We start from the raw sequence: 25222 nt of genomic DNA, 5'->3' as shown, positions 1-25222 counted from the left end.
TCTAATGTATCTGTACATTATGTCCATCTGAGTGATCATTCTCTTGTCTTGTTTAACCTGGACTTCATCCCTGAACCTAAGCCTTTGAAACTCCTTTAAGAAACACCTTAAGACGTTTCTATTTGTTCAGGCTTTTCCTTGAATTTCTCGAACTCATGTGTTGTTCTCAGTATTATCTTGATCTTTAAAGTATGTACTTTTTTGAGTATTGTTTTGATTGTCTAAGCGCTTTGTGACCCTGGTCTCGAAAAGCGCTATATAAATAAATATTACTTACTTACTTACTTACTTACATGGATGAGAGTGAGAATGTAAATATTCTGGTACATCAAAACCTTTTCTTTGGAATTTAAAATACAAATGTTACAGTATTAGGACGTTGGGAAGAGACTCGTACTGTACTGTGTATTTCAACGCTCCATGATTCACCATAGAGGGAAGGAAGACGACTAGGAAATGATTCATGATGAAGAGCCGGTTAGAAAGTCCACAAGACCGACTTCACAAATGAACAATGGGCCACAGTATTCCCACCTGTTTGGGGGATTTCATATTAAACGATCGAACACAGTGACATCCTTACCTCTCCTGCAGTGCCTCAAGGCCATTTTGCACATCCTGGACTCAGCAATAGTGGGACAAGGTATTGTGTCTTTGGGTGGTTTCTTTACAATGTGCCGCGTCCGGGTTTCCAGACCCCACTTGTAACCACAGGTTTTGTTTCTTCTAGTGCAGGCTCCCCATTCACTCCACTGGCCCACTTCGCAGCCCTCTGCAGAGACAAGGGCAGAGTGATGTGTCGTGAAACCATAGATGAGTGCCATTTAGAAGTAAATCCAAGACCTCAGGTCAAGTTTTTACTCAAGCTATAAATTCTCTGTGTGTGGTCTCGGTTGAAATGGCCTTTTCTGACCAAACCAAGCAACCGAAAAACCAGAGAATACAATGAACAGTAACAAGTGAAAGAAACAAACTAACAAACAAACAAATTAAACTGTCTTTATGAATTATGCCTTACATACCTCCGCACTCCATCGTTTCCTCCATGGGGGCAAAGCCCTCGGGGCACTTGTCAAAGCAGCGCCCTTTATGAAGGTAAAACCCAGACTTGCACTTGGTGCAGAAGTCTTTACTGAAGCAGGACTCGCAGTTCTCTATCCTGCACCCTAAAGGAAGAAGAAGAGAGGCATCAGGGTCAGAGCAACTCTCATCTGGATTTGATTGAGAGCTGTGGGGTTGTGTGGAGGGGGGTTCTTGAAAGGATTATACCGTCTGTACCGCACAAAAAAAAAAAAGCTGCAGTTTCTCTGCGAAATGTTCATCTCCGGGTCTCAAGTGTATTAAAAGACAATTTTGTCTCAACTTTGTTTACTTCCTGTTCTTGTTCTGAGAGAGAGATGAATGAACGGCGTGTGAATGCAGGAGAGGATGTATGTCATTGCTGGCCTCTTCTAAAAAGCGCAGTGACATCCAACTGTCTGGAAAACAAACACACAAGCTCACATGTTTCCAACTAATGGTTCGGCTGCAACAGGAAGATTACGAGCCATTAAAGGCTGGAATAGTGTTTCTAATAAGCTTTCTTATCGCACCGCAGTGTTCCCTTCTGTCTGTTCCTATATATGAAGGCTTCTTAGGGGGACACAAGGTTTTCATTAAAGTGTGAACAATGGGTCATGATGACAAAGTTGGCCGGCTACAGTGTTTTATAAGGCACTGGATGCCATGAATGATTCAGGAGAAGGTTGTCTACAGGTATGGAACTCTTTAACCACATGTTTTTTTAAACAAAAACTATGCCCTTGTCCGTCCATGATACACCCTTGTACAGCTGTGTATCATCATGCTCTGCTAATAGCAGGTCAAGCAAGGCTAGATTACGCAGGGAGGGCGACATTTAGAGTTGAAGGATCTCACGTCATCATCGAATGAATGTTTCTACTCCAAATATATTTCGATATAGATTCATCAGGCTCTGACCTTGTATTGAGGTGAATTCACTTTTAAAGTGACAGATTCTGATCTGATTTTTTAAATATGATTTGTTTCATACTTGTATATGTCTGTGACCCTCCGAGGGCCGGAGGAAGGGAAGGTTCTAACAATCACACCCCTTAATTACACCATCTCCAGCAAACCATCAGGCCTCCTCCTCCTCCTCAGCATTCCTGCCAAACGAGGGGGTCCCTCCCCGCTCTTCTTTGAACCTAAAAGTATGGCCTTTGCCCACTCACTCTGGTCTCACGCTTTTACAACCAGTCTAAACAAATGTTAGCACAAACATCTGATATGACTAGAGGGAGCTGAAGCCGTGTCCTCGTTGTGATGGTAGAAATACAAGAGTCACCAATGTACTCCGTTTCCAATTCAAGAAGTTTTAAACCACATGCACACGTTGACCGTTAAAGTGATACTTGATATACTTTGAAAGTGGCATCATCATTTCGCTTTTATACAAATGGAGTTGTGTAGGGACTATCACAACTACTTGAAGCTCAAGGCCAAGGTCGCCCTGAACATGTTTTTGGAGTGGTTGTAGTTTAACCTGCAACCTTCTTGCTGTGAAGACGCAGCTACAGTTACAATCTAGAGTTTGTAATGCTTTCCTCACGATTTTGTTTCCAAATATCTAAATCTGACTACAACAAGACTATGTTGTGCAAACATTACTATTTTACGACGCAGTAACATGCTGTAAAAAAAAAGAAAAGTGCTTACTGATGTGCACCTCTGCTTCCTTTTGACCGCTATTTGAAAGCAATCCCTCCATACTGTTTGATACAAAGCAAGTCCAATTTGTCAACTCAGCTAATAAATCACAGAGCAAATTGTGAGGCAGCACTGTCTTCTACCAAGCACACTTCCCAGACCTGTCATCACTGGAGAGAATTTTAGCTCCTAAATAACAAATAAAAGAGGCAACAGGGGAATCAAAACATCTGGAAAGACTCTCGGAACACTCGCTGTGCAATTCACAGGTATCAACGAAGAGGGAATCATTTGGCTGAACAGTAGCAGGTAAATAAACGTAACAACTTGTGTGTGTGCTGCTTGTTTTCTTTTTGTTTAACAAGTTTGAGATAAGTGATTTGACTCTCCAAGATGAATGAGGTGGACAACACATCAACGTGGCTCCCTGAAAGCCAGAACGCCGGGAGGTAAAACCCCTGAGGTCAGAGATCATCAGTGAATGGAATGGGTCGGGAAAGAATCGCCCTGTCCACTTATCTATCAAGCTTAGCTATCTAGAACGTTGTGGGCTATCAGGGACAGCAGAGATGCTCCCACACTGACGAATGTTCTGCTTCTGTCCAAGCGAACATCTTGTTTTGCAGCTCCAGAAACAGACACAGGGGAACGAGTTCATTGTCTATGCAGGATTAACCTCTAGACCACCTTTAAAGTCTTTGTCGAGGTGCCTCGGAGAAACTAATGAGAAATAATGAGGTCATCAGATCCCAGTGAAGGTCCAGTTTTCCTGAGATCTAAACGCATTATCTTCATTATCTCCTGGTCTGGATCACTTACATCATGACCACAGAGCGAAAAAAGGCTTATGTTTGAGTGACATTTCACTAGCTGAGACCAGAACATTTGCAGTTTTCTGGTGAGTTTTTAACTGAAAACATGATAGAATCGAATGACCAGTGTTGAAAGCCAAGCAGGTCCTACGTGACACTGCAGGAGAGACGATGTCATAAAAAACCTGGCAATTCAAAAGGGGAAAACAAGCCCTGTTTTTCCAGCCTTTGCCAAGCTGAGCAGAACAGTTTCGACCTACTCTCTAGACGCATGGTTTATCCCACTTGGAACCTCTGGCTCGCTCTCCGTCACTCACCCATGTCGTGTAGGGCTTTGGATGGCTAGAGTTTGTGGCAAAGGCCAGAGCTGCCATGTTCTTTCAAACACTTGCTCTCTGTTGATTTTTTCCACATGAGTGCGTCGGTGAAAACCCCAGAGAGGAGATAGGTGAAACCAAGGTGATGTTCCTGTCAATTGACGACTCGTAGAGAGACTGAAAAGAAAAGGCGGATGCCTCCGTGGACCTTTTTTTTCCTTCACCTCTGAAATGACACGTTCCGCTGTCGACTCGGCAGATGCATCTAGCATACAGAGACATCTCAAACACTCTTTTATATTCTCACAATGGTATGAACCATTCGGCTACTTCAAGAATGCTGGATCTGGCCCTTTTTTTCTGTTTGGTGTGTCTTCTGTATTGTCTGGCAAACCGAAAGTGTGGTTAGTAAAGTTGTGGTAATTAAACATGCCATGGTAAGTCTCAGGGGCCAAAAGCAACTGTTTTTTGGTTGGTTAGGCCATGCGCTGAAAATACCCACAAGCTCTAAATTACACAATGAAAGCAGAAGCCTGAATGACATGTATTGCCGAGAGCTTTCAGTGCTCCCAAATGGAAGGTTGAAACACTCATGATAAACTCCTGACAGGCCTGGCATCAATTCTCTCGAAAGCCTTTGATCCGCTGCTCTTGCTCTTTTCAGATCCAATAAGTTCCCGAGATATGTTGCGAAATTAAAACAGGCTTTGAAAAGGTACAGCCAATTCACGATCGAGTTCGAGCCCAGATTTTCAATGACACGATATACAACAATGGGATATGATTACCAATTTCCTCAGCGAAAGAAAATGCAGAGTAACAGAAATCACAATGGGCGATTCAAGCAAATTACTCCTGACAGGAAAAGTCTCCAGTGGCACATTAATGTGGCCATTAAAAGAGCTGTGATGTTTAAACTGCTCTTTCTTGAAATTGGCTAGTCTTTTTTATTTCAGGCAGCATTTCGCCGTCCAGACAGATTTTATTAAGGTAGATTAAAGCACGAGAGGTGTTGACCATTATACACACTTTCTCCATTTTTTATATTGTATTATATATGAGGGCACACGGTGATGCAGTGCTTAGAATTGCTTGACAGCAGGAAGGTTGTAGGTTCACTTTCAGGTCCAGAGGGAGGCAACTATGGAGTTTGTATGTTCTCCACGTGTTTGCTTGGGTTTACTCCGGGCACTCCGGTTTCCTACCACAGTCAAAAAACATACAGAGGTTGATTTGGTAGGAAATTGTTCGTAGGTATGAGTGTGAGTGTGTGTTTTTGTGTGTCCTGAGACGCACTGGCCTCCTGTCCAGGGTGTCCCCCGTCTCTCGCCCGATCCCCATAAGGGAATACGCATAAGAAAATGAATCACTATTATACATTATTAAATATTTACCTTCAAGAGTTATTTCTTAACACACTAAGTGAAATATTCTACAACATAAAAAGGGAAAATATATGTTTTATCATTTTATATCTTCTTTCCTTTCTTATCTAAAAGAGTGTATCATAAAGCGCAAGTTAGCTTGAGGCGTCTAAAACAAAAGCACAGAAATCTATATAATACACCAGTCGTTTGTGCGTCTGTGGCACTTTAATGCTCTGGACTTCAATTGCATTCATTTCCAAGAAAGCTTTTATAAATCTGCTTTTTCTAAAAATATTATTGCTATCTCAAATGGACCATCCAAAAGTCTATCGCTCTACGCTGCGGTCGATTGTTGTCAAGCAAAAGAGTAAACATTTACAAGTACATAATTTGCAAAAAGGTGTAATTTTGTCATACGGTCAAGGACTCAAACATGGTAACCGAATCAAAAAGCATTATTTCCAGGAACATGACGAGCCGGGTCTTTGTCTGAACATCTACATAGATGTCTACAAGGCAAGTGACACAGCAACAGTAAAGTTGTCAACAATGGTCATAATATACATATTTTAAAAACCCTTAGAACACAAACTATCCGCAAAGGAGTGTTTTTTTCTCACAGAAGTACTTTTCTAAGAACCTGATCTGTATATAACATTATTTCAGAAGTATTTCATCCATATACAAAACCTTGACACACTTGTGTGCCACAAGAGCGGATCTGCATACCTCTAGTAGTGCGTGTGCCATGGTTTAGGAATAGACTATAGTGAGGTTATGCAACAAGATTACCAAAAGAAGCTTGTGCCGGACGGAAATAGAAAGTACCACTGTGAATCACATACTTCGTGCCCACTTTGGAATCCGAATGAAATATAGTTGTCAATGGGTTTATGGTATGTTGTGGGAAATATAGTTACCATTGTTTTTGGCCTTAATTATGGTGTCATTTTCTCCGCAGTGTGGGGAAACCCCCTAAGAACCACAAGCCGTACATTTAAAATTCATCAAGAAAAGCTCTGTTCTCCAACTGAGGAATTGTTGCCTTTTATGGCAAGGTGATAAATTGGGGTGTAGAAGGTGACGGGGACCACAGTTACGACACGAAAATTCCCAGTCTGGTTACATATTTACCCCGCTCACACAAACAGCAGTGACATCATTCCGATTTCTGACCGAAGGGCACGACACGACAAAGACGAAGTTGAGGGCAGGGACAACTTGAGTCTCAAACCAGATGAGCAGCGTTATTTTTTTTCTCAGTCTCACTTGTATTTTTGAACAGCTCAGTTTTTACTGGTTCATATTGTAATTATTTTTCGATTTCTATAAAAACGATGGTAAAAACACCATCACATGAAGTGTAAGATATATTATTATAATAAAATGTAGACAAATCAAACTTTATTAAAGCGGTTTTGATCTTTTTGAGTACACTTTGATACACTTGAACCTTTTCACTACCTCATCTAATGCACCAGACTAGTGCATCTTTTAACTTTTTGGATGTCAATTAACGAACAGAAACTAACAATATATCATTAGTTGTTACATAAAACAATGAGGCGGAACAATAAACAGCCCGACAATAAAGCACAGAAGAACAGAAGGTTGAAAGACCAAGGAAAGAAGAGCAAGATGTAATTAAAGATGCATGAGTGGCATCTGGGTCGCATCACTTAGCCTAAGATATGTCTTTTCTGGACTGTAAACAATTTAAAAGCATCTTGTTTGTCCTGCAAATATGGGTAACAAGGTCAACAGTTGTTATCACTACTATTATAGACGTCGCCTCTGTGGCAGATTCGAAGAAAGCAGATCTTCTTTGGATCGAGGACCGAGGACAAATCGAGATTATAGAGTAAGCTGCTATTCGGCACAAGCAACCATTGTTAAGTGATGGAATAACCACTCCAACTTTACTGGAATGACAACTAAATATTGATGCGAGAAGGATTCAAGAAGGGTCCAAAGCAAGCAACTGGACTGTGTAGAGTTTGGGGAAGATCTTCAAAAAAACTCCTCATAGTCCAGTTGAGTCGATTTGCAATCTTCTGGAGAACCATTACCTGGATCAATGAGAATCTATAGTGACATAATGCAAGGAGGGACTGAATTGTACAGTTGCCTTTGAAGAAACAAGACTACTTTCAGATTAGATTCATGTCATGTACCTTAGTTAAAAAACTAAACAAGAAACATGTGGTTACAAGCAACCCAAACATGGTTCCTTAGCCAAATCTATACATAAAGTAAGGGGCTGGTATGGATGGTATTCGTGGGGATTTAATTAGCCTAATTCCTCATGTTCACGTCGTTTAAATTTGCATAGGTAAAAAGTGTTGATGACTGAGAAGTGAGAACATATTAGCCTCATTCAAATACCCCATCATTTTGTGCTTTTATAAATTGGCAGGGACCTCAAATTGGCTTCAAAACTTTGGTACAGTAACATAAGGGTGACTTTGTGGATATAACGACCATATTAATGGGCAACTAGATTCCAACTCTCCTGTCATGTAGTAAACGTTGAAGTCTTTCTCTCCAAGATGCAGTAAGTTCCTCATCATGACCATGTTTTACACTTATTACTTTATAAAGTTGCTCTGAAATCTGGGCGAACGAGAGGTTACGAGAGTCCATTATGATGTAATAATGGCTTCACTCCTCCAGCCAGCTGTAATTACACCCCACTTTGCTAATACAACGAGTCCCTTGGAGCTGTAAACTTCCGGGATCGATGACACGCTGTGACAAACCTCCATGCTTGCCCAATCACAGCAGATTGGGTGTGGTTATGGTCAGAGAGATTTCATCTCCAGAAAAACATTTGTTGAACTTTAAATATATAACTGGGTTGTCAATAAACTGCTCTGTTCCTGAGAAATAATGGATCATTCCATCCCTCCCTCCATTAGCAGAGAAAATCAACCGATCCGTCGACTCTATCATCCAGATCTTACTTCTCAGTCGCCGCTGTCTCGAAGCTTTGAGCATATGAAAATGACAGATCTTTGGAGGTCGATATTTTGTGGAAATGACCCAAAGATCGCAGTTGCAAATGAGGGTCAAGAAAAGTAAAACTGGATTAGCGAGCCATGACTACAGCAGTGATCACTTCAAAGAAGGTTGCGGCTGAGATCTGATGCTACTTGACAATACAAGATGTTATTCCATGTGCAGTTTTTATGGGGAAGGATTCAGATTAACTTGCCACAGATCAGGTTCGGTTACGCTCAAAATCCACCCAGAATGTGGAAGCGGTGGTTAGGACGGAGGAGATGCAATAAAAAAAATGAAGAACCAGAAAACAAGATGTCTTTTTTATTTTAATTTTCTTTGAGTTATGTAAATGGGCTCAAGTGACTGTGTGGGTGTTTCCATATTTGGGGTAGCATCATGAAAACGAATTTGGGAGTGGTTAGTGTTGCTGTCACACGAAAAAAGAAAGTTAGGTTAACATTCCAGACGATGTGTGGATATTGTACAGTGTGTTCTCCCCATTGTGTGGCTTCCTGGCTGCACCACACAAGAATGAACGTCTGGGTCGGTTTCTGAGGGATTGAACCGTCTAAGGTAGAGCTCTTGTCCTGACACCACCTTGAGCCTGGTCAGGGCTTAAAAAAAAAAATTGGGAAGTTGATTTATACTCTGCAACTGGGAAACAACAGCAGGCTCTGAGAAAAATCGGTTGGTTATATAAATTGGTTATAACTAGAAAAAAAAGTGATGCCTGAAGAGACATAAAAGTGTTATTATTGTCAGTTTTAGCTTCATTTTTAATGAATGCATCTGTGCCAATTTGGAAAGATTCACAAATTTGTCTATTTATACGATACGTGCTTAAACAAATTAATTCAATCTGGTTATGGATGAAAATATTGTGTATATAGAAACAAGATGTTGGTCCATCTTAGGGATGCTGCGCCAGTGGAGATAAGAATTCAATCAAGTTGTCAAAGCTAATGAAATTTGAAACAGAGCACTTGGAAATTTGAGAAAACAAAACATTTCAATGAGGTCTTCGAGAATCGACTGCTTTCAAATCGTCTAAAGTTCCATCGCATCAGAAGTTTACACCCAGAAGTGTGAGGCCACAAAAGATAATCTCATGAAAAGTGTTTATCATTTCAGGATGTGATGTGACTTTTTTCAACAGTATTTTCGTGCTTCAAAAGTTTTGCTTGATGAGGCTTTGTTTATTTTTAATATGTAATAAAGTATCTTCTACCACTTGCAATCAAGTATGGCAGACACATTTTTCCTTTACTAAGCTAATCAACATGACCATAAATATACTTCCCCATGATAGTGTATCCAAATTGGACAGAACTTTGTCGATTGCAAAGGTTCTACATTAGTATAATAATTAAAAAAATAATGTGGGTATAAAATAAAATTATTTTATTTATTTTATATGTACAATTAACATAGCAAATATTCACTCAGTGTTCTAGTTTGGGTTTCAATTAAACTTCCAGCCACTAGAGGGCAGCATTCTTTAAGTCCAGGCCATGACTGAGGACGAGAGGATACAGTGACACTACACCAGAGTCAAGTACTGGACAATACTACACATATATCCTTGTTACTATACTATCACAACACCAGAGTCAAGTACTCGACAATACTACACATATATCCTTGTTATTACACTATCACAACACCAGAGTCAAGTACTGGACAATACTACACATATATCCTTGTTACTACACTATCACAACACCAGAGTCAAGTACTGGACAATATTACACATATATCCTTGTTACTACAGTATCACAACACCAGAGTCAAGTACTGGACAATACTACACATATATCCTTGTTACTACAGTATCACTATAAATGGTATCGTTGACCCAGTATCAGGATACGTATAAGATTCTTGCCAATACACACCCCTACTAAAAATGGTTAATTGATTTTTGTCAGTCGTGATCACACAACACTTCTAAAGGTTCGAAAACTCTCCGCTGTGGCTTTATTTTGGTGCCTCTGTCAGAATTGTTGGCTCATAGAACCACATGGGTTCAAGTTCCTTTCTGTTTTCATATGAAACACTCAGCCAACACCTCAGGCTCCGGGTAAACCCATAAAGACTCCCTCGCTCTTTATTCCGGAGCATATTCCATGTTAAAATAAGCTCATGAGATCAGGCGGCAGCAGAAGGATTGAAGCCGACATTTTATTAATTGGATTTTAATGTTATTTCTGAGCAACACTTTTATTTTTTTCTGAACTTTTAACAAGCAAATATACTTGAAATATGAAATGAAAATGTGATTCAATGATTCAATGTTCAACGTTTTATTTATTGGGCCTCTTTTGTTTTTGGAACGCTAACGAAGAATCGCAGCAGAAGAATAGTTGTCACTGGATTTGTGTACAAAGAAAAAAATCAAAATTGCTGCCAAACAAATTACACTGTCTATTGAAAGTCTCATTCCACAAAGCCTCGGAAACATGTTTGCCAAGAGGCATAAGTTACATCCCTTAATGCGAATACACAGCCATCTCTGTAGTTCAAATGGTATTGGATGACAAAGCGAAGAAGCCGTTTCTTGTTTTTTCTTCTCAAAGCCAAGTGTTTGTGGTTCGAATGTATCTGTTGTACAACACCTTCATTTCATTTACGCCTGTTCTTATTGCTTTTGAATCCTCTTTTTGGCAAGATTTTCCACTAGAAATCCCAAGAAGATAATGCTTCAAGGGCCTAAAATCCACCTGTGGATGATCCGCTCAAATCGTCAGGCGTGTGTGTCTCCCCTGGAGAGTAAATCATGTGCTTTAGTGCACGTCAGCTGCATGTGTGTGTGCGGGAAGGGAAATCAAAAGTAAGGATTTTCTTGAAACACTTCTCAAGTGGAGGAGAACTTACTGGAGCACATGTTGACTTCGGGAGTGCGCATTCCGTAGTATCCAGCTGGACAGTCGTGCAGACACTCCCCGTACTGCCTCATCCGCTCTCGCCGCAGAAACAGGAAGAGTTTGGGTTGACAGTTTACGCAGCCATTGTCCCTGGAGCACACCGAGCAGCCTTTACAGATGGGGTAGGCTCCATGGCTCGCTGCATGACACAAACCAGACAATCATTCTTAGCTATACATGTTGTATTAGGTTAGTTGAGTGTAAAAAAAAACAACTAAAATTACATCTTCATCAAAGGTCACCTAATGTGAAAACCCAACTCTCCTGACTTATTCGCATGTTGTAAATGTTGAAGTCGTCCTCTTCAAAATGCAGTAGTTCATTCATCATCACGTTGCTGCGTTTTGAAGTTATTACTTAATAAAGTTCTCTCCCGTCTGAAATCTCACCAAACGAGATTACGGTTTAAATTAAACATTCTGACATCACTCTGGTGCAGGTGTCCTCCCCTAGAAGCCCTAAATCAGTTAAGTACCTACATGTTAATCGTGAAACAAAATAAATATTTATGTAAACATGGTGAGCGTTACTTCTGCCTTTAGGTGTTTTTGTAATGTGTTCATTAAGCAGCAAACCTTATTTTTATAATTTGTTTTTAATGAACAAAACGTGGAGTTTCAGGGCTGAGTTTGAAATTTACATGAGTTCTTGAATGCAACTCGTGTTTTTGTGACCAATCAGAGCAGAGTGGGCGTGGTTGCTTTGACGAGACTTCTTCTCAGCCAAAACAGCGAATTTTAAGTGGGCGAGGCTTAAGCGTATTTTCTAATGAAAGTTTCTTTATTAAATGAGAGTTTTGTACAAAAAGAAACTGATATAGAGGTATAGAGTATAATAGAGGTCCTAGAACAATTTAAGAGACACTTAAATCAGCACATTAGGTGCACGTTAAGTGTAATGGAAACAAAATCTTGCAAAAACATATCATTGTAATTTTAATTAAACAGAACTTTTTTTTTAAATTTCTTTTGGTGTAGGTTTTTCTAAATGTCTTGGAAAGGGGACAGAATGTCAGGACTTGGGGCAGAAAACGGGAATGATTAACAAACCGATTTATTAACAAAAAGTGCAGCAAAAGGCACCAATAAAACAACCAACATAACTGAATAGATACCAGACTTGAGCTAAAACACATACACAAACCACAAACCATATATATATATATATATATATATATATATATATATATATATATTGTCAATTTCATCATAGTTGGAGATAGTTTAGTTTTAATGTTTAATTTCTGCAATAGATATATATATATATATAGACAAATTTAATTGATATTAAATGAGTTTCAGCTCATTTTTGTACCCATAATCTGCCTAAATGAACTCTCTTCTTTCTTCTCTCTGTCTACAGTAGAGTTTATTTGGGTTATTTGGTTTTCAAATGTATATTCTATACCTGTGCAACACTAAGTATTTCAGCTTTATCTAAATATCTGCTTGATAATATTCAATAAGTTTGGTAAGTTATTCAACGAGAAAATACCAGATAACAGATAACAGGGTATGCCGCATCGATGAACCTCAATGGTTGTCTTCCTCTTCTCCTTTTACCTCCACAACTGACATTAATCGTCAGACTTGTCTCACACGTTTTCTTTCAAATCCATTTAACTCACACGAGTTGCCAGATTTCAGTGTGTGTAAAGTGATCTGTCATTGACCATTAAGATAGTTTACACAGAAGGAAAGTTCTGCAGACTTGGCTGGAGCCTCCTTCAACTCTGTAGCGCCGGGAAACAACGTGCAATAGAAAAGATGGAACGGGTACAACAAGGAGGTTATTTCAGTGCACATGGTTCACGAGAGCTTATATCACAACAGTAAAGCTGAACCGCAATTTCCTTAATACCCCAAATCCATACGATTCCCTGGAATGCAAGAAAAACTCCAGCAAGTGAATTATTTTTGACAAAAAAAACATAATAAAACTTTGGAACGACATGACGTCTTAAGGTATCTGGAGATGTGATGACAAAAAGATTTAATATTTAAATAACAAAAGACACAATAAGAAATTTGATATATTTTAATAAAAATGTCTGACTTCAAACCATCATCTTGTCTTTGCCTCTAAGGATTCAATTAAATGTATTTTGATTGAGAACTTCTGTACAATCTTTAAATAAGAGAGAACACATATTGGCTCCACTTTGAATCATTAAAAATAATGTTTTTAAATCTATATCTGGATGTCAGTAAGAAGTAGAAACAAACCAGAACAAGTTGCTTTATGAACAGCGTATTAAAGCTCTCTGTGTTTCTCATGTTGTCTTTTTTCTAACAAATACTTTTTAAACTGACACATATTTGTCCCACTTCGGAATGTCAATAATAAGACAGTCAAAACACATATATGCACATAAAAAGTAAATTACTTTACATAAGACCTTGTGCTGTTTACGGGACAGTATTAGGGTTATGGTAAGAGTAGGTCTGAGGTATGGCTAAGGGTAAGGATAAGGGCTAGGTCAAGGGTAGGGGTTAGGGTAAGGGTTAGCATAGGGATAAAGGTAAGAGCTGAGGCTTGGGTAAGGGGTACGGTTAGGGTTAGGGTATGGCTAAGGGTAAGGATTAGGGCTAGGTCAAGGGTATTGCTAAGGTTAAGATCTAGGGTTTGTGTAAAGAGTGTGCAGACTGGGCCACAATCTGTGGAGCCTTTTTTTCTGTACCTTTTTTAATCCAATTGTTAAATATTTTGGGCGTTTTGTGTCGGAATTGTGAACAGGGACCATTCCAATGGTCTAATTTAACGTGTTTTGGTCCATCCTATCGGTATAATCTGAATAGTAGGTCACACAATATTGTCGATACTCATGTGAACTGAAAGCAGGAGTTGTGTAAATGTGGGAGGGCTGACCAGTGGAGTATCATCAAGATTCCCGATAATGCGGGAGAAATTCAAGCATTTGTCACTCGTGCAAACTCTGGTTTCTCTTTCAAAGTCTGTTGGCTGATTGGTTATGAATGCAAATATTTCATCGATACTTGAGCGATCGTAAAGCTGTTGAAAACCCTGGTAACTGCAAGAGCTCTCAAGTTGCTTTGAGAAGACAAAAGCACCAGAAACAAGACAGTCCAGTCTACGATAAGTGACTCCTAATGTAAACTCCTTCACGTCCAGTTTACGGGAAAATGCCCTTGGGCGAATCTGATCTGTGAAAATGTAAGACAAGTTCATTTGATCTCAGCTCGGTCTTATATATCACAAGGCGCAGAAGACCTACCACCGACGCTCAAACTCGAGCGACCTACCGCAACGCTTAATAAAACACTGAGCGGCTAACTGGACAAACCCTGAGAGACAGAGCAGAGCATGGTTGCTTCGCTGGCCATGAATCTACATATTAGATTTCCCTGAAAAGATACAGGGCTTTGGAGGCCAAGAGCTTGCATCAGTTTGTAATCATGTGCAAATCAGTCAGTGTAAGTCGGTGGCTGGACTTTTCTCCATTTGTGTAGCTGGAGTTCCGAGACATTCATCAGAGCGGTATGCTGGCTCTGCCACAGTCCTCCGGTTCCCCAGGGCGGGTGCAAGTGAGATGGAGTGCTATTCGTAATATGAAGGATGTTTTTTTTTTGGAGGGGGGGTGAGCTCTACAGCAGCGAGGGATCGGTCACAACACGCTCCAAGCCAATTAACTTATTGGTGACTGCCCATCTCCACTCAGCATAAAACCGAACCCTGAATGTACGGGGATTCTGGCTGTCATAAAATTTGGTTGGAAAATGGAAACTAAATGTTAAACTGTCCGTCAAGTGTTTGGATGTATTCTGATTCCCCGGGTTGTCTGTCAATGTAGGAGACAGACATGTGATCAGGAGCACAGCAACTGTTTTGAAGGAAGAGTGATGATATGAAATACCCTTATGTTTTCAATTGTTTCAGAACCATTTCCAGATCGAGGACCACTGGTTTTCATCACACGGTTAAATGCAAGTTACACTTTCTGGTGAGTGTGTTCTGCGATCAAGTAGGACAACAATAGCAGGTAAGAAAATCAAAATATGGGTAAAGATGAACAGGCTCTGAAACATAATTGTTTCTATTCACAAAACACATGACTGTTAAGAATAACTTACAATCTGGAGGCATTTTAATAATAAAAACTGGTGTTGATGATCTCCTTATTAAAACAACATCAAAGAAGAACTGTTCCGAGCATAGAACACATTGGGCTAGAAAAATCCAAGCATAAAAAAAAGAATAATAATAATAATAATCTGTCCCCCACAGGCAGAACATTGCTAGTAGACTACACAGATCTGGGGTCTGTCCATCCTGAACTTTGTGCCTGGTTGGAAGTTGTATTTCAATTAGTTTCACGTCTAACTAACTTTTGAAAATGATGACAAAAATACAATGTGTTCTTAACAAGACATTTGTATAATGACATTATAATTGTAAGACATTCCCTGTCTATCCTGTCATCCATCCATCCATCCATCCATCCATCCATCCATCCATCCATCCATCCATCCATCCATCCATCCATCCATCCATCCATTCATCCATCAAATGCATTTCAGGTATCCCTTGTGTTGTCTCTGAATCAAGTTGACCCATAATTTTGAAAACAAATGTGTTTGTCGTATCCCTTTTGTTGTCTCTGGGTCAAGGTGAACAACCTCCACAACTGCATACATATTTATGGAAGCCACGGAGGTCATTGGAAATACTGAAATACGTTTGTTTTTGGGATTCGGGGTCACCTTGACCCAGAGATAACACAATGGTTAATGTTGTATAGACTTCAAAACTGCCCTTCAAAATCTCTAGAAATTAGCATGTAGACTACTGATCCCTGAGTGAGGGTTTCAAGGGAGAGGGAAATTCGATCGGATCAGGTAAAGAGGGGCGAAGACCCCGCCATGAGAGTAGGTCTGATATCTATGAAATTTAAACCATATGTAATACATACTAAAAAGGGGGATTTCCAGAATTTTGGGGCACATAGAGGGCAGGAGACCCTGATGAAATATCAAATGTATCTTTTTTTGGACTTAAATTTGAACCAAATGTTGGTCATTCCAGCTGTGAACCCATCGCCTCCTCTTGTTGAATTTATTCAACTCATTTTCTACTCGCCCTCATTTCAACTAATGTTGGGATTATTTTCGGAGTAATCTGTTCTTTTCACAGTTCTAGACTAAAAATATTTGTTCGTTTTAATGTAGCGACTGGAGATCAGTTGTCTTCGTCTTCATCTTAGTCCAAAAAGACACTCGAAAACATCCAAACACCTCTGTGCTGCTCGACTGTAACGTCCTGTAACGTCACCACTGCTGGTCAATATGAATTGGATAAAACAGGAACCAACAAACTAACTAAAAACTGAAAAGAGGGCAGTATTCAGTTTAATGGGTTTGTATTAGGGCCAGGGTAATGGTTAGGGTCAGGGAAAGGCTAAGGTTCAGGGTTGAACAGCACAGAAAGGATCACATATAAAACAGCCAAAAATAATAATAGCTCGATTCGACCACTACAGTGACAGACAAGAAACACGAAAAAACCCGGAAAAGGACTTTGTTCACAAATGTGATCTGGTTTACAACAATCAACACCAAGAGCGAAGTCAACCGACCAAACATAACAGAAAAATAAAACACGCTCCTGAACTGATCCATCAATCAGCGAAAAAATTAGTCATGTTGAAAACTTCCTTCGAGAATCCGTCTCAAAGCATCTGCTCAACGTTCGCCTCTAACCTTCCCATGCACAGGAATATAGAATAATATACTCCTGTGGCATTTGAATGCAGCGGATCCCACTTCCTGGAATACGCATGGACAGGGGAAAAAATGGGGAAAGTTAGAATATGGTGAGGAGAACCTCGGCTGCTGATCTAGGGAGATTAATTTTTGTGTGTCTCCATGGAAAGGTTTGGAGGTTCAGGCCACAGGTATGTCCGTAAGGAGGCCACAATTCAAAGTGTCTGGATCCGTGTCCAAGTCATGTCCTGGGCTACATCTATCTGCCAACTGCCAGCAGGTTTTGGTCATTCTTAAAGAAAACATTAATGATGAATATTATTCTTGAGCCCGGTGAAGAAAAATAAAGACCCCTTTACAGTCGCGGACCTGAAACTCAAGAGGTAACTGAAATGGTTTGTATGAATTGGGTTTAGATCCCGCCCGCTTTATTGGTCTTAAATGAAAACCAGTCCACTGAAGCATGTAACAGCTGTATTGTTGTGGATGAGAACCTGGAATGGAGTGTGTTGTTAGCTCTTAACTGTCCAGAGATCATCTTAACCAAATTTGACAAGAACATAAAGCTGTGTGTTTAGTACGCTCAAAGCAGGAGTTTGAGTTATGGATGTGGTCTTTGTTTTGATTATTTTTACCCCCCTTTTTTTTTTTGTTGCACAAAACAGCAGACGAGTCCCCAGTTAGAACGTCAACTCGGTTTTCATAATCGTTTGCTTTGATTTCTATGTTCCCTCTTTGGCTGCACGTCACGCTAATACTTGAGTTCTCTCTGCTTTTAGGTTGTCAATCATGCCTGGGCTGAGGTGACCCGCAGAGAAGCCTCCAGTCTCAGAATGAATCCACCAGGTTTTCCTCTTAACTTAAATCGCCGCTCACAAATTCATGGCTACAATTCTTGGCTCTAGGAGATGCCTCTGATCCACAACTACTGAATTTACCTAATCGTGGTCGGGATGAGCGTCAGTGTGTGATGCCTGCGAGGCAAAGCACAGGGATGTTCCACGACCTTCACTCCGGAACCATACGAGTTAAAAGAGATTTTTTTTATTTTTATTTCAGTTTTCAGTTGAAGGAGAATTTACAAACACTAAATTAATGTTGTTACACTATAAATGCTGCTTCAGTGATCATGATGAATCACTTTACAGATACAGTGGGTTTTTTTTCATTCTGAGTTAAGTTGACTATGATTAAAATGAATGCAGTCTTTAAAACTAAAGTGACATGAATCCCCTCACGAGGCACGTTCAGAGGTAATTAAAAGAGTCTTAAAAGTTAATTTAATGATTGTGTGATATTGAATTAAAGGAGGAATAGTTAAAGACTGTTTCATGTCAATGAACACGATCAACTCGAGTTAAAAGTCCAGTGATTGAAGTTCTTCTGTAAGTAAGTAAGTAATATTTGTAGAAAGCTTTTCTAGACCACGGTCACAAAGCGCTTAAAAAATCAAAACAATACACAATAAAAGATATACTTAAAAGTTCAAGACAACACAGAGATAAACACAGGAGTCTCAGAGAATCAAGGAAAAGCCTGCACGAATAAAAGTGTCTTCAGGTGTTTCTAGAAGCTGAAGTCCTAAATAAAACGGTGATCAACATTCAAGTTTGTTAAATCCAACAGAAAATAATCCCAAAGCCGTGTAGCCACGTCTTGAATGAATGAATGAAAGTTTAATTTCTCAGCGTTGGTGAATTTCCACTGCAAGCTGCAACAGAATCCTGATGTTCACTTCCTTTGTTATTTCATTTTATCTTCAGGAGTCCAAGCATTGTCGAGTTTTGATCACGTTGTATCTACAGTGGTTCATCAAACGGAGTACACGAAGAATCTTTAGTTAAAGGTTAAAGATAAGACACAAGGGATAGTTTTCTACCCTTCTTCACAAAAGAACCAAAGTTTGATCCCCAGCCCTATCCATACTTTTTTATAGCTCGCAATAGTCGTGCATTTAGACCTTCAACTCCACACAACCAAACAATTCAACACCACATACCATAAACTTTGATTATTATAACATAAAAATATGTTACACGGTGGTAAGTAAGTTGGTTCACTTCCAGGTCGGGAGGGAGTGAACTTGTGACCTTTTTTGTGTGGAGTTTGTATGTTCTCCCCGTGTTGTGTGGGTTTCCTCCTGGTATTCCAGTTTCCTCCCACAGTCCAAAAACATACAGAGGTTGATTGAGTACTTTGGGAAATTGTCCGTAGGTATGAGTTTGTGAATGGTTGTGTGTCTTTGTGTGTGCTGAGATGGACTGGCCTCCTGTCCAGGGTGTCCCCCGCCTCTCGCTCGATGAACCTGGGTCAACCTGAGTCCCTGCAACCCTCTTAAGGGACGAAAATGAATGAATGAAAAGTAAATATATATATATATATATATATATATATATATATATATATGGTATATACACTTTTATGAGTATATATACAGTAAATATACACAGTAAATATATCTATATATGTATACATATTGAGGCTGAGAAGCACAACAGGAAGGATGACGACACATTTGGAGAGCGGAAACATCGGGGTACACTGACAGACTCGCTGGGAGGTTTTCTACTGACTAAAGTACACGAGCAATTAGGGCTGCAATGTGATCCAGCATAAACCTAAACTCCGTCTCAGGTGCACTTTTATGAGTCCAAAGTAAGCGTGACAGACTGCTCTTTGCGTTTCCACCCACGCCAAACTCGCCTCCACTCACCTACTGCAACCCATGAAAGCGCTCACGTTGACCCAGTCCAACTGCCTGCAACCCGAAACCTTAACAAGGCAAATTGCACATAATTTTTGTGTTTCTTTTAAAGCCCTGAATCTTACGTTGCGAACAAGAAGACATTCTTACAAGCGTTCTCACTGATGCGGTCGCTCGCAGCTCTCGAGCGCTGGGATAGCTGCCGTAAACTGATACCCTGCAACTGTTTCAACCCTCTTACGTTGACTGTTTTATGATGAGTCTGAAAAATCGCTAAGGAAATACATTAAAGTATAAAAATACGGTACGAGAGTCCTGTGAGGGATAATTTGGATGATAAAATATACCACCCATTGTAAAAATCTCGGTTGGAGTTTATGTTTGGTTGGTTGTGTTAGTAAAAAGTGATAAATTAAAGGTTTGTCAACACGTTTAACCACTAAAGGTTCTCGTCTCTTTTTATTCGTCTATTTAAGACTTTCCAACGTTTTACTTTGTTACACAATCGCACACAAAGTATATACAGAAATATGATGAAAAAGACAATGTATAATTATTGAATTGGTGTTGGGGCTCAAAAGGGTTTTCTATATATTGTTTTATGACAAGATACATCTCAAAAATGTGCTAAAGTGTCGCCTTATATCTTCTTTTAATGTATAGTGTCCTAAATATATTTAAACTTTCAAGCGATGAGATTCAGAATCAGAAAACTTTTTATTTATTTATTTAAGAAAGGTCTCAAGTTCAAATCTACTGATGTGGCAACAATTGACATACATACAGCTATAAAGAGAGCGTCAATATTCTTTAATGTTTTTGTCATCTCAGGGTCAAGGTGACCCTAAGGCCAGAACCATAACCAGGTCAAGTGTACACCTCCAAGGGACTTGTTGTATAAACAATATTACAGCTGACTTGCTGCATCTTGGAGAGGAAGACCTCCACCACTGCTTATGTATTTCTGGAAGCCAGGGTGATGGTTCACCTTGACCCAGAGAGAACACAAGGGATACCACAAAACCATTTGTTTTGGGGCCTTCGGGTCATCTTGATCCTGCGATATCACAAGGGTTTAAGGGTCAACAACTCTGAAAACTCTTCTGTCACATGTAGTAAATGTTCAGGTCTTCCTCTCCAAGATGCAGTAAATTCCTCATCATGACCATGTTTTCAACTTACTTTATAAAGTTGCTCTGAAATCTGGACGAACGAAAGGTTACAAGAGTCCATTAAGACGTAATAATGGCTTCACTTCTACTCCAGCTGTAATCACGCCCCGTTTGTTTTAAGTCCCTTGGAGTTGGAGACTTCCGTGATTGATGACATTCAGTGACAAACCTCCATGCTTGATCAATCACAGCAGAGTGGGTGTGGTTATGGTCAACAAGATTTCATCTACAGAAAAACAAATTTGTTTCAGTGAGCGGAGCTCAAGATCATTTTCTAATGTCAATATTTCAATGAAAAGGTCTTTTGAACAAACATCACACATCCCAACAACACACACACACTGATGATGCAATAGAGTCACACATCACAACAACACACACACTGATGATACAATAGAGTCACACATCACAACAACACACACACACACACACTGATGATACAATAGTGTCACACATCACAACAACACACACTGATGATACAATAGAGTCACACATCTCAACAACACGCACACACTGATGATACAATAGAGTCACACATCTCAACAACACACACTGATGAAACAATAGTCACACATCACAACAACACACACACACAAATACACACTTTAGTTCAACTTTAAATGTGCACATGTCACGGTAGGTCAAGATTTGAGTTTGTACTTATCAAGTTGACTTATTTCAGGCTTACTTAAGTAAGTAAGTAAGTACGTCTTAATGAAAAAACGACATCAATGCAACACTTTTTTTTAATCGTGAAATGGTGGTTTATCCATAAGATTATTATCCATAGTTATTTTGAAGAACTTTTAATCAACACAGCGCTCGTGGTGTCACAGAAGCGAAGTGTGGTGTGGAAGGAAAACGATCCGTTCCAGATCTAGTGTTTGGACGGGGACGAGCCAAGAGGAAGGTCATTTTGTCGGGAGACATTCGAGAAGTATGAGAAAATGGTCAGAACCTTATATTGATATTAAATTGAGCTGTTATGTCTGGGTGAAATGGACTAGAAAAACATCTTGCTTGATGTTTTTTCTTCTCTCTCCGTCTCCAACCTGCTACCAGTACCATTATAAGGCTTATTGATTTTTCCCCTATAAAAAGCCAGAGTGGACTCGCTCATAGTTACATTTCTGACATATTATCCACTCCTCGTCTGGAGATATAGGGCGTGAATAAACTCTGGACTTAAAACGATAGCGCGGTAATTAACCGCCACAATCAAAAAATCAGCAGAGAATTCCAAAAAACAAGCCATGAGGAGAAGCTTATAGGAAACCGCAACTCCTTTTCTTGCAGTTTAACTCCATCTCTCCGAGGGTCGGCCGGTATGTCAATCTAATAACGTGCGATGAATGGCGCTCACCAGCGTTTTTTCCACTGTCTATTGTCTGGGAGAGCGCACATACAGTTACACCACACAAGTTTGTTGACGTCAGGACGCATTTATGCTTTACCCACTTGGGCAACTATAATTCTTCAAGGGCCACATTAAATGATGTGAATGTTGTTAGGGGCCGTCGAGCAAAAAGAAAGACAAAAAAATCCCTTTAAAAAAGACATTCGTCATTAGTCAGCGACTATTATTAAGCTAAATAAGCTGCAATTTTATTCTTTTATATATGAGTTTTCTTCAAAACAATTCTTCAACTAACTTGTAAAAAATGTTATGTTGAAATGTAAATGAATTATAAGGTAAGGTAAGGTAAGGTAAAACTTTATTGATTCCTCAGGAGGTCTCCTTCGGGAAATAGTTTTTTCCAGTAGCCAGCAATTTTTCATAAACAATAAAAAATAATACATAAAAAATAAAATAAGAAGAAGAACTTAAGAGGAAGAACAAGATGACACAATCTAAGTATAAAGATAAAGACAAAGAACATAGGTCAAAGAAAAACAACAAAGACAAAGGATACAAAGACTAACATGGAACAGAACATCCAGATACTCTCACTCCACTCCTGCCCCCGAACTCAGAATTGTACAATTTAATAGCCCGAGGGATGAATGAGTCCCTGAGTCTATTTGTTTTGCACCTGGGTAGGAGCATTCGTGCACTCATTCTGCTTCTCTGCTCACTGGATGACTGTCATCATCCATGATGGACAGTAGTTTGTTCAATGATCTCCTCTCAGCAACTGTCACCAGTGAGTCCAGCTTCATTCCAACCACAGAGCCAGCCCTCCTGATCAACCTGTCCAACCTGTTGACACTCCTCTTGGACACATTTCCACCCCAACACACCACAGCATAGAACATGACACTGGCCACCACAGACTGGTAGAACATGCAGAGGAGCTTCTTGCAGATGTTAAATGACCGAAGCCTCCTCAGAAAGTACAGTCTACTCTTATATACATGGTCTGTGTTGCAGGACCAGTCCAGTTTACTGTCCATCCACACACCGAAGTACTTATAGTTGTCCACTATCTTCACCTCGTCGCCTCTGATGGATACTGGACGTGGCTTTGTCCTGGACCTCCCAAAGTCCAAGACCAGCTCCTTGGTCTTTGAGGTGTTCAGCTGCAAGTGGTTCCTCTCACTCAAGTCCACAAAGTCACTTATCAGACTCCTATACTCGTCTTCGCTGTTGTCCCTGATGCATCCAACAATGGCAGTGTCGTCAGCATACTTCTGGACGAGACTCAGCGCTGAGTTGTAGCAGAAGTCTGAAGTGTAGATGGTGAAGAGGAGAGGGGCCAGTACTGTCCCCTGAGGTGCTCCTGTACTGCACACCACAGTGTCAGACTTGATATCCTTCAGCCTGACATACTGTGGTCGATCAGTAAGATAGTCTGTAATCCAGGAGACCAGACCAGTGTCCACATGCATCTTAGTCAGTTTGTCCTGCAGCAGAGTGGGTTGGATAGTGTTGAAGGCACTAGAAAAGTCCAGGAACGGGATTCTCACTGAACCGCTTCCTTTATCCAAGTGGGAGTAGGTCCGATGCAGGAGGTGAAGGATGGCATCTTCCACACCAACTGCTGGCTGGTAGGCAAACTGCAGGGGGTCTTGCGCGTGCTGGACTTGTTGCCTGAGATGTTTGAGGACCAGCCGCTCCAGTGTCTTCATCAGCTGCGAAGTCAGTGCCACCGGTCTGTAATCGATCAGCACACTTGGTCGGATCTTTTTAGGGACTGGAACGATACAGGAAGTCTTCCACAGAGTTGGTACTTTTCCCAGCCGTAGACTGAGGTTGAAGACATGCTGGAGTGGCTCAGCTAGTTCAGCAGCGCAGGTCTTTAGCAGTCGAGCAGACACCTTATCAGGACCAGCATCCTTCCCTGGACGAATCCTCCGAAGTACATCCTGTACCTGGAGTGAGGTGAAGCTGGGAAGAGGTTGTGTGGAGCTGGGGGGGGCACAAGAAGGTGGGGCAGGTCCTGAGGCGGGCAGCAGTGAGGGTGAGGTGACCTGCTCAAACCTGTTGAAAAAGTTTCTCAGTCCATTTGCCTCCTCCACCGTGTCCACTGCAGTCAGAGAGGCCTTGTTCTTGTGTCCAGTGATGGTTTTAACACCATCCCAGACCTCTCTTATTTCTTCTCGGTTCAGCTTCTCCTCCAACCTCCTCCTGTAGGTGTCCTTTGCCTCCCTCAAGCATCGCTTCACCTCCTGCTGAGCTGACCTCATGGTGTCCCTGTCTCTGCTCCTGAATGCCACTTTCTTCCTGTTAAGGACATCCTTGACCTCCTTTGTTACCCACGGTTTATTATTAGGGTAACAGCGGACAGTCTTAGTAGGGGCGACAACGTCCAAGCAGAAATTTAAATAATCCGTTAGACAGTGTGTCTGTCCCTTGATGTCCTCACCATGAGACCTCAGCAGCACATCCCAGTCTGTTGTTTCAAAGCAGTCTCTGATGGCGTCCTCCACAGCTGGTGTCCACTTTCTGATTGTCTTAGTGGTCACAGTCTGTCTCTGCACCAGAGGAATGTACTGTGACTGAAGGTGGACCAGGTTATGATCGGATGTTTCCCATTTATACATGATCATACTTTGACATTACGAGGGCCGCATAAATACAGTCAAAGGGCCGCATGGGGCCCCCGGGCGAACTCTGCCCAGGTCTTTTCTACCAGAAGAAATGGTGAGCGAGAACAAACCTCTGGTTTTTCAAGAGCTACATTTCCAGGTCAAGATCGTCGGCTCATGTGCATCATATTCAAGGGCAGGATTACACCCTTTCCTCGTGGCACTGAGACAATTATTGTTTATTGTCCACCACCCATGTTCCCACTAAATGATGGGAGAAGCTTTCTGCCACTTAAGAGGGAAGAGAAGGATCTCAGGGGGGAAAAGAAAAGGGCAGACGTGGGACAAAACAGCCGACAACCGGCACAGAAAACAACCGCCTCCTTCTGGAGCTCTGATGGAACGGAGCAACGCCGCGGGCTCGCTACCATAAAAAGAGCCTCAGAACACTCTCACCCAAAGTTCAGCAGCCACTGTAACGGCTCGACATTGTTCGAGCTTGTTAAAAAGCCCGGTACGGGGGGA

At 40.7% G+C, this 25222-nt stretch overlaps 1 protein-coding gene across 1 annotated transcript in view; it reads right to left on the bottom strand.

The window, feature by feature from the left end:
- Positions 1 to 25222, bottom strand: part of rspo2 (R-spondin 2) — a 75923-nt gene that overhangs the window by 31865 nt on the left and 18836 nt on the right. Inside the window, exons 2-4 of the mRNA XM_087806277.1 lie at positions 11083 to 11271; positions 1023 to 1166; positions 584 to 772 (exon numbers count right to left, since the gene is read on the bottom strand). Coding sequence (XP_087662403.1) covers positions 584 to 772; positions 1023 to 1166; positions 11083 to 11271 — 522 coding nt within the window. The remainder of the gene's footprint in view (positions 1 to 583; positions 773 to 1022; positions 1167 to 11082; positions 11272 to 25222) is intronic.

The sequence above is a fragment of the Callionymus lyra genome, chromosome 13, assembly GCF_982586985.1.
Source record: "Callionymus lyra chromosome 13, fCalLyr1.hap1.1, whole genome shotgun sequence".
In the NCBI taxonomy this organism is placed as follows: Eukaryota; Metazoa; Chordata; class Actinopteri; order Syngnathiformes; family Callionymidae; genus Callionymus; species Callionymus lyra.
Note: the sequence above shows the minus strand (reverse complement) of the source record. Positions and strands in the feature narration are given on the sequence as shown.